Source organism: Lepisosteus oculatus, chromosome 3 (assembly GCF_040954835.1).
Source record: "Lepisosteus oculatus isolate fLepOcu1 chromosome 3, fLepOcu1.hap2, whole genome shotgun sequence".
Taxonomy (NCBI): Eukaryota; Metazoa; Chordata; class Actinopteri; order Semionotiformes; family Lepisosteidae; genus Lepisosteus; species Lepisosteus oculatus.
The window spans coordinates 15,412,496-15,431,832 of NC_090698.1; the positions used below are offsets into that span (position 1 = coordinate 15,412,496).

The window sequence follows — 19,337 nt, forward strand, 5'->3', positions numbered from 1 at the left end:
ACATCTGCTGTCAGAACAATATTGGCGAAACATTTATTTCAGATATTAAAACGAGACCTTATTAGCCAGCTCTGTCCTGGGGGTCTCCGTCTGACTGACAGTTACTAGGACTGACAGTTACGGCTTCTTTCATTGCACTGGTTCAAGTTTAGCGTTTTGCTCTTCAATACCAGGCACACAGACCGTAACAAACAGAAAAAAAATGTTAAATAGTATCAGGGAGGAGAAACTGGACGATTCACAGGAAATTAGCAGGAATTGCAGACTTAATACGTTCCGGCTTATTATCAAACGAAGATAAAGGCATTCTAAGTTTTGACAACCAATGTATTTGACGGATAAACGTTTTTCTAGAATTTTCTTACCTTTGTTGACGGAGTGCGCTTTGTAGGACCCGCAGCTGCTTCGCGGGTTGGGCGAGCAGCGAACAACAAAGTTTCTTTCCCTGGAAGACGCGACAGACGTTTTCAACCTGGACTGCGAGTTGCCGAACCTGTGGCTCGGCACCGGACGGGGTGCGTCAGCCGAGGGGTCCGGAGACAGGGGCTCTGTCGCCGGGCACAGAACAGGATCCGTGCCAGTGCCGACTTGATGTCCCCTCATTTCTCCTAAATGCAAATCCGATTCTTCACAGCGGCTGCCCGGCAGATAAGGACAAATTCCTTTCGCCGCCAAAAAAAAACTGCTTTCGTACAATTACTTGTCCCTAAAAATCAGAAAGTAAGAAAAATGGGATACGCAAAGCACGTATGTCAAACCAAAACTCCAAGGGCTGTAACTCCACACGCCTACTCTCCTTTTGCACGAGTAGTTTTCTAGCAAGACCGAAAATGATAAGAGGCAAGCAAAACGTCTGAAATTTGTTGCAATGAAATATATCCTAGAGCGTTTCACTGTACACTACCAGAATATCTGCACCGCACATCCCCTCTACCGTGAAGGTGTAAGTGAATGGGCAGAAGTGGCCACGGCTTACTACGCGATTATTCGCGGCGGCGGTGACATGAGCTGCTGGGCGGGTCTGAGGCTCACAGCACGTGTACTCCGTGTCCGGGCTAAATGCGTACAGTGTTGCTGTACAGGGGCTTTAAAAGATGAGGTCGAAGACCGGCGCTCGCAGATTTGTAAAAGGCGCCCCTGTGCTGAACTGACCTCGTCCGCGGATGCAAAGCGCTTGTAAAAGAGTATCCTTCGCAAAGGTTGTTGTATTTTGGCGATGCTTTCGAGGAGCTGCAAAAAAAAACTTCAAAGGATACAGAATAGTTTCGCAGCTCGCAAGGGGAAAACTACACGACTTGGCCGTGATTTGGGAAAAGAAGTTGGACAATATGTAATGTCATATACTTCCGATTATTCACTGTGTCATATTTTGGAGGGCGGATAACTGAGAAAGGTCTTCACAAATTTCGTGCCCCCTTGGTATCCACAAGGCAGACCGTGAGACCTGGCCTTCATTGTCACCCAGCCCTTCGCCGGCGAATGAGGTCGTGGCCTTCTCGCCTTTGGTATTTTGAATACAACAACCCACAAAGAAATCCGTTTACAGCGTATGCACTGTAGCTCTAGTGCTGTTAGGTGGGTTATAGAAATCGCTCTGCAGGTTGTTTCTGCTTTAACACCAAGATTCACCTGTCGGTGTCAGACTGTCACTAACGTCTTATTAAAGCAATTGAAAGCAGAATTGCAATGATCTGCTTTGTCGTAAAATAAATAAATAAAATAAATATGATTTCATTTTAAAAATTGACTTCAGATCGCTTAATATACTGTGCTGGCGGTGGTGTCAAGTCAGTGACACGGTTGCTTTGATCATTTTCGTACTGTAAACTACCATAACATGATAGCACTTGCAGTAATACCTATTATTAACCTCACATTGACTTTGATAAGTTTAGCCCTTTATCTGAGACCGCAGTCTTTCCCCCTTGTAAAAGTGTCTCGTGTAAATAAAATCATTAATAAAAGATGTGCGCACAATTCGTGTCAGTGCAATTTGTTTGGTTTTACAATATTTTCTCCCACACCATTTTTGTTTTCGTGTTAAGCCAAGCGTGTGCGCTCGGTCCGCTCCCCAGTATATTATTTTTTTTAAAACGTCGCGCTGACGCAAGGTTATGTCAACATTGATCCTGTAACAGGTCAATGAGAGTAAAGTACAGCACGACTCGGCTCGCAGTTCGCTAAGGGCCTGCACGTCTGCCACCAGCCGGGGGTGAGCTTGGCGAAGACACTCCAGCAAGATCAATAACATCACAAGACGCGTCTGGACGGTCTGTACTCATACGCAGAAAGATGATTGGCCGGCGCTGGGCAGTTCGCTGCAGAACGTGTGTCAAGTCACGTCGGCTAGCGCTGCGCAAGCTCGAGGTTTCAAGGCGACGCCACATGTGCAAAAAACACATCAACGAGAAGAAACGAGAGTGCACATCAAAGAAGCAGGCCTTCGCATGCATATAAGGTGGAGTTGTCTGGAGGTTGTGTCTTGGGCGGCTTAAGCAATGAAATCGAACCGCGATCGCATTGAGCTTTGAATCTATAGCAGGCAAGGGATTGAAGAACCTAGCGTTTCAACATGCTGACCACCGGGTAAACCTAGTGTCTTTAAGATCACTGTTTTCAGAAGCCTGCTGATTTCTAGTTTACACCTGCTGTCTCCACATGGACACTTTGTTGTTCCACATTACCACCACTGTGTAGTCCCACCTGGATGATGCAACAGTAGCCATAGTGTGCCAGTGCACTCACCACACTACCTCACCAGCTATCAGTGGGGAGGAGAACAGAATAAAATAATAATAATAATAATAATAATAATAATAATAATAAACTTTATTTATATAGCACCTTTAAAGGTGGCTTCTCAAAGCGCTTTACAGGATGACAATAACAATAAATAAGAAGACTACAACAATAAATAAGAAGAATTCACAAGATAAGACACAATTACAATTACAACAATACAACAATAACAATAGAGGAGACCGTAGAAGGTGGTACTAAGAAAAGCAAAGGGGTGAAGAATGGAACCAGTTAAGTAAAGGCTTTTCTGAAGAAGAAGGTTTTGAGTCTGGATTTGAAGGAGTTTAGAGAAGGTGACTCTCTGATATCCTTGGGCAAAGAGTTCCAGAGAATGATGAAGCCAGTTCATAGATGTTTGGAGACCATGATTGGTAAAGGCCAATGGGAAAATTGGCCAGGATGCTGGGGTAACACCCTGGGATTTTTAATGACCACAGAGAATCAGGACCTCAGCTTTACATCTCATCCAAAGCATAGCACCTTTTTACAGTATAGTGTCCCTGTCACTATACTGGGGCATTAGGACCCACATAGACCACAGGGTGAGCACCCCCTACTTGCCCCACTAACACCTCTTCCAGCAGCAACCTTAATTTTTCCCAGAGGTCTCTCATCCAGGTACTGACCAGGCTCACACCTGCTGAGCTTCAGGGGGTTGCCAGTTGTGAGTAGCAGGGTGATATGGCAGTTCATAATAATGTGTTAGTAACAGTTTGCTCCAATTTGTACAGTACATTTCATGTGACCAACATGCTTCAATATAATGTTGCTGTTTTTGTTCGTGATGTCAAAACTGTGGCCTTCCCCGCAAGCAAAGCGAGCTCATACAGTTGTCAAAACAGATTTTTTTTCTGTTCATATGATTTCTGTTGCCCTGACACAAAAATCCAGCGTTGTGTATCTTCTTTCTGCTCTTCAGCAGGGTCTTAACTTTGACTTGTTCCATAAAACAACTCATCTGAGTCCGTCTGAGTACGTCACTAAAGTGTTGCAGTACAGAAACCAGCCAAAACCCAGAGGGCTTCATGTAAAGAGGCAAAGCAATCAAAGCATGGAAAACAAGAGTCAAACCTTTCAAATAACCTGAAGCAGAATATCAAAGAACATCAGTTCCCCCTTAAATGACAAGCTGTTCTTTTTCTGGGAGTTTGATCACACTGATTGAAGACACGTTAAGCAGGTACAGAAACCTTGTAACTGCAGAGGCGGAAAAAAAAAGCTTTGAACAAACTACTTATCAGACTGGCCCAGAGCGGGAAGACGAGGCACCAGTTAGACTTGTGTTTAATGAATGGGTGGTGAGCTACCGCGCGTCATATTTCCTGGCATGTTATTCAAATCGTAAGGCTTTGATCATGTGCTTTTTCACACCACCGCAATGTCATCTGCACTGGAAGGGCAAGGCTGCTCTGGGAGAAGCCCTGGATGCAGTTCCTGTGTGGTCCTGAGAAGCATAATCCAAGGGAAAGGGCAAGAGATTCCTCGAGAGTATTGTGTACAACAAGGAAAATCATTGCTGTTTAAAGTGGAATGGGTGGATTCCAAGACAGAGAGTGGGTGACTTCAAATGACAGTATTTTAGATGATATACGGTATATGCTGTACAGTGTATAATGATGTTGTTTCTATCATGATACAAGATAGCCTATAGTCTTGGTTTAAAATGCACTTCCACTTAGCTTCCACTTATGCCTTTAAAGTGCATTTAAAACTGAGAACAGGGGCACTTGTCTAACCACAGGGTGGTGGCAGTGTGGAACAAGCTGCCCAGCCATGTTGTTAAAGCTAATATCCTGGTTTCTTTCAAGAAACTGCTGGATGAGATCTTCAGATCAATTAACTACTCACTACCAGATGGGTAGTGTCTAGTCTTCAGCAGGGACAAGGAACACTGCCTGTTTCCAAGGGATGTTCATGGAAACACTGTAAATCTTTAGTTTCTTTTGGAAGGAACATACAGTATCCCCTCACAACAGTGCCACTTCAGGGGTATGGTTTTGATATTAAAGGTTTGGTATGGGTGACAAATTCCATAAGCAGAATGGTGTGTCTTGAGAAAACTGTCTCAACAATTCATCTCCGCTATTGAGCTCACTTTCTCTTGTGGTATGTAAAAGGTATTATTTTTGCATGCATTTTGGAGTTTACAAAAGTTTACTTAGGACTTTTGTTTTTCTGCCTTTTTGCTGCTACCATAAAAGAAGATAAACACTGCACATCAAACCATCCCATTAACAGGTAGAATGAAGCAGCCTGAGAGCTTTGAGCTCCGTGCTGCGCCTCCCTTTTCATTGTTTCTGTAATCTTAGAGGAGTCGTCAAAAGCTGCTTCTTCTGTTATTTCTTCAGCAGCCTGTATTGACAGTACAGCTTGGGTAAGTCCCGTCAAGTGCAGTCTGCAGAACAACCTCCCAGAATGCACTGGCCAACACCAGCTCGCTGCTGTGTTTTTGTGCAAATTTCTGCCAGTTTGCTTGACCTCCTCGTCCGTCACAGCCTGCTCACTGCTCAGCGTGTGTCTTGATTACGTGAAAGAGTTTAATTGTTTTGCATCCTATAGGACATCACGATTGATTCAGCTTACTTTGCCAAGAGTCTTTACCCACTAACACTGGAGAGATACCTTTTGCTTTGTAGGTGAAATTTTGTGAGAAATTAATTCTGCCTTCTGTGCCTCTGTTTTTTCAGTACCATTAACCTCTGGTGTAATTATCAAAATATATCAAATACATTTTTCTGCCTTTGATTTCTTCAAACTGGGCAATCTCTTTTCTGCAAGCAGAGCAGTACCTGGTACAGAAAGGGATTAAGTTTTTGCTTTGAGACTCCTTTTAAATGTCTCTGGAAAGGAAGTTAGCTGTGAATTAAAAATGTGACTTTACTGACATGTTTTTAAGCTAAATCTCCATGTTGAATTAACTGCTGCTCTCTGTACAGTATAGTTCATGGTTAGTGAAAAGTTGTTCATTGTACCTGAGCCTGAGAAGTCATTCTCATGCACTTGCAATACTTTCACTTTCAATCTGCAAACATCTATCATCGGGGACCATACATGTGGTCATATATGTGTATGGACATGTTGCCTCTCCATCTTGCGTCTTGAATGTCCCATAGAATATTGCACGGTGCTCTTTCACTGTTAAATCATTGTTGAGGATTATTTGTATACGTGATTTGCCTTAAATAAAAATACTTCTAATCAACCACAGGACGATGGGAAGCTGTTTTCTCCCCCCCTCTAAGGAGCTCCTCTGTGAGCACTGAGTGGTATCAACAGGAATACTGAGGTATCTCAGGAAATCAGGGCCTGGCTGGAAATAAACAGCAGGGAGCTGTGCAAACTCAAAGAAGCAAAACTATATTACAGCGAAAACTGGTAAAAAGAATTTACAATAAATAAACACTTTCATCATGTCATGTGTTTCTGCAGAAGCACATTCTCCTCTCACAAGCAAATAACATAAAAAGGAAAAATATCCAGTAATACTTTTTTTTTTTCACATGCATTTCTAAGGCAAAACAGTTTAGAGTATGCCTGAAGGAACAATTGTTTTACCACAAGATTGTTTACTGAAAAATGTGCACATTCATTTACAAACCACTCGTGGCACTGATTGGTTAAGCTCTATAGTTTACACAAATTGATTTCTCTTTTTATTTACTTTCCTACTGTTTTTGATACTGTATTTCTTGTCATATGAGCTATGGGCAAAAATACACAGCTTATTTCCTGTTGTCTCTTCACATGATAATTTCTGTGATTGTGCACGGGCAAAATTACTACAAATTAGCAGGCCAACTGCGGCGTTTGGGGGTATGGTACTTTTGTAATCTTTTTCTGGAACTGTGGTTTTAACGTCCCAGTTTAGGCTATTTTCAACCGCAGTGGCCTTCCTGGAGCAAAACGCAGTTCAACCTAAACTTCGCACATGCCTTGGTGTAACATTGCACAGTTTCTAATATCCGTGTCAGTGAGAGTTCGCACTCCCCTGCAGCATGTACTGTCACCTCAGCATCCAGCGGGGCTCCGAATCCATGACACAGCTCAGTCCACAGGCCGGCAATACAGGCCAACAGAATGTGAAAGTGAAGTGAGTCTACCCAGCTTATCTAAGGTAGAGTTTTATTCTAAAAAATCCTGAAGGCCTCGTGCCTTCATGAGATCCGTTCCTAAAACCGAATGAACAGGACAAATTAAAAGCTGTTGCTGCCTTTAATTTGTTGTTCAGCTCTTTAGTTCAAGAGGGAACCCACTTTACAGTACACCTCAGCCACTTAACAGGTCCCTGACAGGATCCTGAGACGAAGCTGATATCTGCTGGAGGCAGTTCGTGTTTCAGAGCATGCTCAGTGAGGCCTAGTGGAATTTTACACTGGGGTTCAGTGGAAATTTCCACTGTGGCTGAGAAGCTCAGGAACAAGCCATGCCTACAGTAGGGGAGGGTGTGTGGTCTCAACGTAAACACTTCGGAATGCTCTGTATTTTTGTTATTCCCCACAGGCTCTCTGGTCAGGCTTTTGTTTCTTTCAATGCATTTGCCAGGGGCATTGTTGAGACATCATCTTGTCACATTGACCTGTTCATGTGTGCCTAATGGTATTACACAAACACAGCCAGCACTGATTGAAGCAAGGCACAGACGCAGGAGAGACCGAGAGTCACAGAGAGACCGGGTCACACGAGGAGCAAAAATAAAAATAACGCTGAGAACCATCTGAATCACACAATTAAGGCAGGAGACAGCTAAGAACCCGTCACAAAATTATGAAATAAAAATAGTTTTTGTCCTCTGTTGTGAGCTTGCAAGAAAGCTAGTTCTTTCTAGCACTGTACCTTCAAAAGTGCACAGTAGATATTGTAGATCACGTATTACACCACAGCAAAGACTTATATTAAGAGGAACAACCGCTCCCCACACACCTTGTACCTGACCTTTACAGTATCACACTTCCTGAACTTCGATGGGGACTACAATGGAGACTCCAAACCCAAATCCTCACTTCTATGTCGGAAAAGTCACAGAGAGAGTTTACCATTTTAACGTCTAGGTGAACAGAAGTTTCCAGATGAATTTTTCAGCAGAGAGCATTCAGCACGTTTAACACAGTCTTTACAAAGTACTTGAGCAGTTCTTGGAAGGAGATTGTTCTTTGCAAAGGCGGTGAAAAAGGGACAGAATTTCTTCTTTAAGAAAAATCGTCCATCCAAATTAAGTGGAGCACATAACTTTCACAGCCGATATCGAGTTCATAAAGCCAGAAGACACCAGAACCTCCAGGAATGGACTCTGAGACCCCTGTTCTACAGCATGGTACTCTGACCATGACCCAGGTCATAGCAAAGGTCATCTACCACACACTAGAAAATAACTGTGTGCCAATGAAGCAGTTAAAGAGAACGGAAGTGGTTTTCTTACAGTTTGGCAGTGTGAGCCGAGGAAATTCAGCGGCAAGTGAAAAGGTGAAGTAAGCTCTCTAGAAAGGCATGATAAACAAGGCAATGTAGTCATGCATTTCTTTCATTTGACTGGCTTCATTTCATGCAATGCACCAGAAAAATAACTAGTTTTGCCTTTTTTATCAAAATGCATTATCTAAGCAACAGGAACCTGCCAGCGCTGATCTGAGATCTATTTACATGCTCAGCCTGCTGTTTTTCCTTCCAATTTGTGGCGTGTTTCTAGGCTGTGGAGGCTGTAGTGAACTCCCATCCACAGTTGTCCCTGGGATTACTTTGAAGCCCTTTCTAAACTTTCCGTGATGCTAATTCCCTTTTAAACCGGGTCAGATTTGTTTTTTTGCTGTGTCCTGTGCGAATATTCCTCACAGGATAAAGACTGTGAATATGCACTTCCTCTGTGTGAGCAGAAAAAGCATTATGAAGAAAAATGACAAGTGCCGCCCTCATTCTCTTTGATATCACCCTGATGGGTCTGGTTAGGCAAACCTTACCTCTAGGGAGGGCGACTCCAGGTCCTGAGAGCAGCCAATTGGAAGCACCATTGAGTCAACATGTGATCGAGACCTGGAACAGCTGACTTGACGTCTCACCCACTTCATCAGTTCAATTGAGTCATTAATGCCTGAGACAATTGTTAATCTCCCATTCTCTCACTCTGACTTGGGGGATCCCTGCCCTGGTCCTCGGGACCCCCACGCCTGCTGGTTTTCACTGCAATGGAGCTCTTTACTTCACCAAGTCCCTAGCAGAATCAACAGACTGTTTGTGTGGAACCTTTCCACATATTATTTTCTACTTGGGATTTGGAGATTTTAGGTTTCTTCAGACATGCATTAACTAACTTGTAACGTCCTGCATGTTTAGGAACTGAACACTACTGAAGCATTCAAATGAACCCATTTTAAGGTGTATTAAAGGTTAAATCTTTTAACTGAGTGCGTCCCATAGGCCACTAATAGTGTTGTGCAGAGTTTTAACCTAACCTAACTTTCAGTTTTATGTCTGGACCCACAGCCAATGCACTGCATAGGGAATGAGGAAGGACAAATGGGCTCCTCGGGTCCTAATGCCCATTAAGCTGCTCATCTCTGGGCAGGCTGCAAGCTTTGTGGCAGCCTAGAGAAGATGCATTGCAGGTTGGAGGAGAGCTGAGTCTGCCGCCCCCTACAGGTGGGTCTGAAATTGCAGACGTCTCTGTTTGGCAGGGTTGAGAATCTCACAAACCAAAGATCATGGGTTCGGGCCCCATCCTCTTTGTTTACAGTATGTCCACCATACTCACTTCCTAGGTTCTCTGTTCTTAAATCCAAGGCACCATAAGAGATCTGTGCAGTGGAAACCGAGTCCTGACCAGCTAACTCCTACCCTGCTCCGCCTGGCGCTGAGCCAGCCATGTGAAACATCTCTGCACTGTAGGTACACTAACGCTGTTAGTGCTAGCAGTAAGATAGGAGTTGTTTTTGTCCTCTCCGTGTTGTGCATCATCTGGAGAGACACAGCATTTGATTCTCGCTCTTTCAGGAGCATTTCTCTCCCTGATCCGCTGACACATCCTTGCCTGCTTCCATATCGCTGAGACGCAGCTACTCTGAACAGGCTGAATCCTGCTTCCACATTCAGCTGGTTTAACCTGCTCTTTCTTTCTCGGATCAGTGACACAGGAAGATTTTTTCACAACTGCAAGTTCACCAACCGTGGGTGCTTTAGCAAAGATTGCCAGGGCTTGTGCTGCAGGCCACAGCAATTGAGGGAGAGCAACTGGTTTGTATCACCAAGGAGCTGACATTCACAGGAGTGCCAAAGTTACTTTTTTTGTCCCATGGTCTCGTCTTGTACAGACACTGGGATTTCACACAGAAAAAGGCAATCTCTTCGCTGTTTTTTAAAAAATCTGCATTTTAGTACGGTTATGTTGATATTTCCATCATGTGCATCACAGACATAATGACTGAAGAAGAAAAAACAGCTTACGGTCGTTCTTTTGGGAACGTCAACACAAAATAAATCATGGATTTCCACTGATCCACTGATAAGGTTAGAAAAAGAGACTCCCAGAAAGTGAGTTGTGTCCTACAAGCTGAGACATGTACCTCTGTGTAAATATCAAACAGCCAGGCAGTCTGATCCAGTGATACTCACTCCTGGTCCTGGAGGGTTGTATTCCACCACAATTATAGGTAATGCATAATCCTCAATGTCTAAAGACCTGGAAACCTGTTATGTAGACTAAATAAGTGAACAGCTAGTTCACATTAAATTAGAGTCCAGGGAGGAAAGAAAGACAGAGGACACAGCCCCCTCTACAGGACCTGGAGTGAATCACCACAGTCTAATCAGTGGTGCAGAGAGCCTCCCACTGGAGGGCCTCATTGGACTCTCCATGCTGTACGTTCCCATGCATTAGTACTTCATAGTCTGGCTACATATGGTAATTTAAAAAGTAAAAAACATCAGGTGTGTTCTATGTTTTCGTGTTGAAGAGCTGGAAACTAAACTTTCACTACAGCTGCTGAAATCATTCAGTTACAATCAATTAATTTATTTGAAACATTTAAGGTTTAAGAACGTTCCTGGTTTAGCTTTCATTTCAATTAGATTCTAGGTGTATAGAAATATGCCTTTGAAACCTATGGAATTCACTCTAGGACTGCAAAAAAGTCTCAGATAAGAATAGAGCAGGTGTGATTCTGATGCAAGTGCTCCATCTGCTGGCACAGAGTGGAATTGCAGCCTATCGAGCTGTAATTATGTAGTAAGGCACCGTTACTGAACATCCGCTCTTACTATGATATAATCTATATACAGTCTTTGCTATGAATTTCAAACTCATTTGGTGAGGAGCTTTTTCAAGGCGAGCAACATTTGAATCGCATCATCCTTCAGCGTGATTCTAAAAAAGCCTGAAAATATTCAAATTTTCGTGTCCTTTATCGCCTGTTTTGAAAAAAAAGTTCTGTCCTGGCAGTTGTCTGGGGGCCCCTGTTCTAATCCAGAGTTTAGCTATAATGGTACAGTAATCTACAGGAGTTCAGAACATGTAAAGAAGTCCGTGTTCATTCCAATTTGCCTGGTTCGTTTTACCTGAGTATTGTATTTATGAGAGATAAACTGAGAACCATCAAAGTGCATCGAATGAGCAGTCCTGAGCCTTCAACCTGAGCCCTATTTACCTTCTGACAGCTGTACAAGCCGTTTCACCTTTTAAAAAAAATATTTTCCTTCGCTGCGTCCGAAGATAATATGGAAATACGTACAAACGGGAATATTTTGTCCTGTCGTAGATGAGATTTGAACAAAACTGATAATTAAATCCTGTTCGCGCTAAAACAATAAAACAACCTTCTTATCGAAGATGATCTCCATGCAGTGTGAAAAGGGCGTGCGATTTGGGAAAAGAACAGACACATTCAGGCAGATTATAAAGGAAAAATTGCGCCAGGGCAGTAACTAAGCACCTAAAGAACATTCTCTCCAGCTCCCAGGTGATTACTCACACTTGATGTATGAGACAAAACAGTCTCTGCTCTGTAAAGAAAACCAAAGCCGAATGCTGAGAGTCTCTTCGCCTTCACAAATTAAATGGCCTCTTTTAAACCAGTGAACGGAGGGTAGTTGCCAGGCTCATACTGAATAAGGAAAGGAACATCAGCCACTCAGAAATTAATTAGGAGCTTGAAAAAACTCTATTTAAAAAAATGCTTCACTGCAAGAAAATGATGGACTCACAATGCAAAAAAATATATATATTTAGACAGGGACAACATGATCTATTTTAATGGCCTGATAGACACAGGGTTTTAGTTTAGGAGCTACACGAGTTTTTCTGTATCTCATTCGTGCTGAATTGCATTCATTGATATTCACATATTCTTTACTTTTTTTAAGTTTCTTCTTTCTGTTATTGTTATTACTTCATCTGGCATATACTGTATATTCAGCCAGGATGATTTACTGTCATGGTAGACATCCCACCTCCAGGGGGCGCTCCGACTCTATCTCAGTTTCCTTATTTAAGGTGTACAACAGGCTGACACTAACAGCTCATCTGGGTGTGCCTGAGTGCCACGCCGTTACCTGTCTATATAAACCTAGGGCTTCCTATGCTCTGGGCTCTGCATCGTAAGATGTATACCTGGGTATAAGGCCTGCCAAAAGCATCCTGAACCCTGAGCCTATCAATTACCCTGTGGCTACTTTTGTGAATTTTGGCAGTATTCCAGGATACAGTGTTCCTGTCTATGATTCCTTGTTCTAGATGTTATGGATATTTTCCTTGTTCCCGAGAATGCTCAAGTCGAGTTCCTGTTTCCTTGAGTGATGGATCCTTTGGTTTACTGGACTGTGGACTGTTTTTTTGGTTAATGTTGTGGATCTAGTTTTGTCTTGGATGCCTGTTTGGATTAACCCTTTGTGTCAGATTGTCACGCCTGCACAGAAAATCCCTGGCCACCTAGTTCATGTGAATAAACCCTCGTGTGTCTTCCCTGACATCTGCCTCTAGCATCTGTAATCCACTCCTATTGAAACACATAGGGTCTGAAAGTGGTCAGTCAAAGACCACCATTCTTCACATGTACAGGACTAGGGAGTGGCCCTGTGTTTCAATGGTTAGCATTGTTGCCTGACAGCACTGGGGCCCTGGTTCAGTTCCAGGCCTGGGGTGCTCTCTGTGTGGAGTTTGTACAGTATGTTCTCCCAGAGTTCCTGTGGTTTTTCTCCAGGTGCTCCTGGTTACGCCCACAGTCCAAAGACATGCAAATTGGGTAATTGGCTTCTGGGAAAACCAGCCTTGGTGTGAGTGCGTGTCTGTGTGTGCGCCCTGCAATGGACTGGCGTCTCGTCCAGGGTGTGTCCTGCCTTGCGCCCGTTGTTTGCCAGGATAGGCTCCAGCTCCCCACCGCCGCGGCCCTGTGTTGGATAAAGCCATTAGAAAATGGATGGGTGGATGGACTTACAGTACTCGCTACAGGTCTAACAGGAGTGAAGCAGTACACCTGTTCCAAAGTTCGTACAGTTTAACAAAGGATCAAGAAAGGCCATTAAAATGTTCCAAAAATACAAGAGTATAAGTTGGTAACATTTCCCAGTGTTAGGAACCCTGAAAATTGAAATTGCTTACGAGTTAGGAGTCGTAATGATGAAGGATCTGTGAGAAGACTCGGTAGAGAACAGGAGCAAAACAGGGGATTCTTGTGAGAAACCTGGTCAGAGAAGTCAAGGAAATCTAGAGATCCTCAAGTCTTTCACCTCCTCGTAAAGGGCGTGTAAAAGGGCTACACATGTGTTGCGATCAGATGGGTTAGCACAGGACCTGCAGGACCTCATCTCTAAACAGCCCTCGGCACAAAGGGTAGCGGGAGTGTGAACCACTCGTTGCTGAAGCCGGCGCCTCGGCTTCATTCAAGACGCGGCACTTTGAAAAACACCGCGCATTTAAAGAGTCTTCAGCACTGTTTTCCCACCGCTGTGCAGTTCCTGTGGCGGCGAAGCTGGGAGGAGCTCAAGTTACACTGTATCCTGCAATGTCACCGCCACCACGGTTTCCAGCTTTCAGGAAGAGCAGGCAGCCGCTGGCCCCGTGGAGACGCTGTAAAGAGAACGGACTCCTGCTCCTGCTGGCGGGGGTCATGTGACGGGTAATTCTCTACTTATCTCCTTTCTAAAGGTCTCTTTCCCACTCAAAGTGCAGCAAATGTACCGTAAAGTCTGTGCTGCAGTCCTGCTGTGCCGTGAGCACCATCAACAGCCCTGCTCTTCTGTCATTAAGTTACTGAAAGCGGCAGTCAGAATGTCCCTGCCGTCTCTTATTTCTTCAGTCAAGCAACACGAGGATCACAAGCTGAGGCAGTTGCCCATATGCTGAGACTTACCTCAAGATTAAAGTGCCCTTTTTGTGCTTAGAGGAGCTGGGTAGAAGTTGATATATTTTCAGTTCTTATTGACATTTAGTTCATATTCCCATTTCAGTTCATATTGACAATATGAGCCTTTCAGCTTTTACGAACCGCGGTGATACGAGACGACAAGTGTCTGTGTTTATTACTAAATCATGAATGCCCTCTGAATTCTCACCTACTCAACAAAAATAAATTGTAAATTGAAATTATTAAACACCTTGGAAATTGTTGCCATTATTTTCGCTTTATTGACTGGCAGCGTGAAACTGCCAGAGTCCAAGAATGGGGCTGTCTGCCTTTTTTAACTGCTGGAGAAGAGACTGATAATGCTTGTGCGAACTACAGGGCAGGTTCCCAGAACCAACACACGCCGAACAGTCTAGCAGTTCCTGAACCAGCCACTAAGTGCCGCTGTTTTCCAGTGAATACCTGTGCTTTCTGTGTGATGTCTGTTTGACCTGCTCTGACCGTAACATTTTCTGCTCCAGCAACACCTCGGTCAGTCAGCGTCCGAGAACCGAGACTACCTACCACAGCCGAGGAGTGGCCTAACCCGCCCCCACCCACGTCAAGAAGGCTTTAGTTTCGCATTGGTTAAAAAACAGTGAAATCTAAAACTTTTGCGAGTGATAACATGAAATATGAATATTTAAAATAATAAATACATTTATTTTTTTCAACAACGCCTAAAAATATTCTAATAGTAGAATATTATGCAAATGATACCTTGACGTTCTGGGACTTTCATCTAACGTTTGAGAACATTTGTGTAGCAAGTGGCGCTGTGGACATGCTGGGATGGGCATTTGCATGAAGTGAAATAAGTTCACAGTACACCACAGTGCCTAACAATAAGGCGTGTGTCCTGGACGTCCAGAGACCCTCCAAGACGATGACTAGGCTGCACTGGAAACAAAATCAATTTTCAAAATAAATACAAAAGAAAGAAAGTCCGATGGTGGGGTGGGGGGTTTAGAGTTGTGAGGGGACTAAACGCGTAATAAGAAGACAGAATTTTGCAATGGGAAAAGTTACAAGCTGAAGGGAAAAAAATGAAATTTGTCCTAGGTTGTATGGTGAATGTTCCCCTCCTTTTGTGCTATTCTAATAAAATCTGCTTGAGGTCAAGGGTCACACAGCTGACTCATTTAGCAGACCTCTGAGGGGACACTTTGTTTTAGCTGAATCAGCTGTGAAATCAGTGCAAGTGGCACAAATTGGTTCCTGACAGGCTATGGTCCTGGTTTTATTTTTTTCCTGTCTGTTCTTGTATGTCAATGGTACATGGAGTCTGTAAGAATTTGGAAATGTGGGCCTGGTCCCTTCTCAGTTTATCCGTGCTAGTAGAACATTGTGAGGCCGTGCTCAGCAGTCATTAAATATTTGTTCCAACCCTGAATCTCCTTCACAGGGAGTCTTTCAAAACCCTTTGCTCGAGAGTTGAGTTCGGTCTCCAGGCTCTGTGTGCAACTGCAGAAGTTTTAAAAACACAGGCCTGGCAAGATTTAGCTTTTAAATCACTCATTCATTTTATATAATAGCTATTCAAATATGGTATTGTTTGAGTATATTAACTAAACTAAACAAGGACGTGTACTGTATTAAATCTTCATGGAATGAACTTGGTTTGTCTAACTACTTCACAAATGCAAAATAATTGCTTTGTCAATGTTTTGCACCTATGGGTGAATATATATCTGCTCTTAATAAATGATTTTTTTTTATTTTTGGTATTATTGCTAAAGAGGGCACAACCAGCCTTGCTCACACTGTATTTTTTGGTCTTTTAAAAGGTGCAGAGTTTTAGGATCCTTTTGAAAACCAATACAAATTTTGCCTAAACTCCACTCACATTGCATAGTACAGCCTTATGGGCAATGCAGAATTAACCAACAGCTCAGAGCTAAAACTAATGGGCATTGCAGTCGCGATAATTTCAAATTAGAGCCAGAATTTTTACATCATTGGAGTTGCTCAGTTCTTACATTTATTGCAGCTCACTCTTGTGTTTTCATACAGTTCACTACAGTTTTCACATAGTTCAGTGTTTTATTTTACCGGATCACGAGTGATCATGAGTTAACCCCAGGTGTAAATTTTATGCCACTGAGTACTACAATTCACCAACACCAGTGAGAAAGTGCAGCACAGAAGACAGTGCTGGTCAACAGCAGATGCTCCTCTGTTTGCTTTTTTTATGTTTGTTTCCACTTGCACAGTTGTGGGCCTTGTAACTTTGTCTGTAGAAGCAACACACTGCTTTTTTTCTGGCTGATATTGAGAAGGGATTTGATTTGAAGCATGCAGAACAAGAATATCTGAGATACATTGGAAAGGCAAACCCAAAGGACTAATGAAAGATTAAATGGCTAGTCTGTATAGTAGCTGAAGCTGAAATATTAGTTGGCAGGGAATGCCTGTGATGTTCCTCTGGATTGGAACCAAGGATACTTGGAGGAAACTCTGATGCGCTCACTGAGATGACACTGACCAGAGAAGCCATTGATAGTGCCTTCTAGGGATGCCTCTGGGCTGCCATACAGTTGAACATGTTTCTAGAGAGAGAGAGAGAGATTTGGAAATGATGCAAAATGTCCACTCAAAGCATATTGTTCTGAAAATGCAGCACAGCATGAAAAGTAACAGAGATGATGGTTCTTGAGCAGCAGCATTTAGGATAAAACTGTTGCCTATAGATCCCAGCTGACAACTGGGAACAGGTGTGTTTGGGGACTGAAGAAAAAAGAAGGTGTGACTCACGGATGTCTGGGGATGGGATAAAATCAAACCAGCAGTGTTGTTGGCGATTTGCCTTTCGATCCATAAAGAACGAGTTTCCTTCATAGATACACCAGCAGCAAACTAATGAACGAGATGCACCATATGTCTGCGTTTCATGACAGTGTCCTGAAATCCAGTATAGCCATGGGGCTGGCTGGGTGTCAGTGGTATTTGTCAGTCACTGTCTGAAAGCTGAGGGTCGAATGTTACTGGGAGAACAGAACAGCGACCTGCAGGGCTGGCTATGGGCCACCGGCTCAACACATTAGCAGAGAGGAGAAGGCAGGAGGAGGAGGTCTGAGTTGGTTTGGGAACTGTCACAGTGCCAGACAAGCTCACTCAGGTGTGAGAACAGGGAGTTCCACAGGTCCCCAGTAAACTAAAACATCAGACATGTGTTTGAAGTTTGATCCCTGAGAATCCTGGGTACAGGGATTTGTGGTACAATGTGGGCACATTGTTGCCTGCTCCCCGGAGTGGTGTGGCAGTGCACAGATCCCATGGCCTGCTCTCGATTCAGCAGGTCTCCTGAGAGAGGGCACTCCCTGACCTTACCGGCATAGGCATAGCAAGAACCCTGATAATGGAACTCGGATATTTTTACAGTAAATGAGGGCATGACTCTGTGCCACGTTTCGTGGCAAAGAGTTCAAAAGTTCCTGCAATGTCTTTTTTGCAAAGGACAACGAATTAGACAACATCTTGAAGAGAATGCAGACAAGGACTGCAAGCATGTTCTGTTTATTGGTGTGGCTGGTGACCTGTTCAAGCATGTCTGTAGTGACTGGTATCAGACCTCTACAATCAGAGCTGTCTTCTGGTCCCTAGTTCTTGTACACTTCAAGATACAGTATAACAGCGTTGTGGCACTGGAATCGAAATGTCATGTTAATTGTGTGTCAAATCCTTGAGAAACCTGCGTGGCTCCTGAATTTCTAAAAGCAGCAAGACAATACAATAATAAATAACAGTAAATATTAAATGCTGGGAATTTCTGAGACACAGGCAGCATAAAAAAATTCCAGTGTACCAAAGACACATTGCTCCGTCTGCTTTTCCATACACCGTTTCCTTGTGGAGTATCACAAAATTAAAAAAAAATAAAAGGAGCTTTAAAAAAGAGTGGGGAGAACAGTCTGAGCCAAGCTCTGTATTTCCTGTCTTTTAGATCCTCTAACATGGAAATCGACCGTTACAAAGAGGATTAGCTATTCTGATTGCTCAACTGGATTGCAAAGTTCAGGCCTGGTCTTCATCCCCAGCCAGAACGACCCAGGTGTCCAGCATGCTAATGGACTTCCTTTCAGGCCCTGCTCTCATCTGCTTTGCATACTAACAGTGTAGTGGCATTCAACGCCAACTTTACTGCAGGAATAAAACCTCTTCAAAAACAGCCCATTTCACTGCTAAATGCACTTGAGATCGTCGGTTCAGAGCTCCCCGTGATTAAAATGCGCTGCGTCTCGTCCAGCTAACTATGCTCTGAAACTTTTCATTTGTTTTCACTGTACTCTTTTCCCAACTTTATAAACCTGTCAGATAACACCAAAGCACCAAGTCTGTCTGCAGTATTTGCTTTGATTGTTGTATTCAGTTTCTCTTCTGCTATTTTCTCAAACTCTAGAGCACATAGAAAGATGTGCTTACTCTTTAATGGGTAGCTTTCAAGTCATTACAGTGTTTGCACATCAAAACATTAAATAAACCTGTCCTATCTTTCTGACACAAGCCATCCCAAGGGGTGGACATCTTGTGCCTCGCCCGCTGAATGCCCAGGATCAAGACTTTTCTAAATCAAGATAGCATGCAGTGTGTCGAGTTGAAGAGAAAGAGAGAAATGAAGAGCTGTAGAATGAGTAAATATCTGCACCTGATGCTGCATCACAAATGACACACACAGAAGTCCCAGAAAATCACCCAGCCCCCCTGGACTCTGATCTGATCAGTGGTCAGAGGTCTCGCTCATGAGACTGCCTGTTGCAGGGTGGTCCACTGGAGAGCCTGCATTGTGCTGTATTGATGGTTAAGACTCCTGCTCTGACTTACCGTAGCCATGAGTTTCCCAAGCTTAACTGTGCCTGACTATTCTTCACCTGCCCGCTACACGGATTTCCCATTTAACAGACAGGCGTTCACTGGAGCACTCAGAGTGACGTGTCTTACCCAGGGATATAACAGCAGTGCCTCACCCAAGATTTGGTCTCACAGCATTTTTCTGATATAACTACTATTCCACATGCTTTAGGATTACAGCCCTAACCACTTATCCACACTGCTGTCACACTCATACTTACACTTGTGCTCTAAACGCAGTAATCAAATAAATGTATATTTTAATTTCAACACAAAGCTGTTCCTTTTAACTCACTGTTGCCAGTATGCCCTCCTCATGCTTCTTTC

General features: G+C 43.5%; 1 protein-coding gene across 2 annotated transcripts in view; it reads right to left on the minus strand.

Annotated features, from left to right (window-relative positions):
• LOC107076550 (ran-binding protein 3) overlaps positions 1-986 on the minus strand; it is a 29,127-nt gene extending 28,141 nt beyond the window's left edge. For both annotated transcript variants that reach the window (XM_015340382.2, XM_015340381.2), the window contains exon 1: positions 366-986. In XM_015340382.2, coding sequence (XP_015195868.1) covers positions 366-603 — 238 coding nt within the window. In that variant the 5' untranslated portion in view covers positions 604-986. The remainder of the gene's footprint in view (positions 1-365) is intronic.
• Positions 987-19,337: the final 18,351 nt, after the last annotated feature.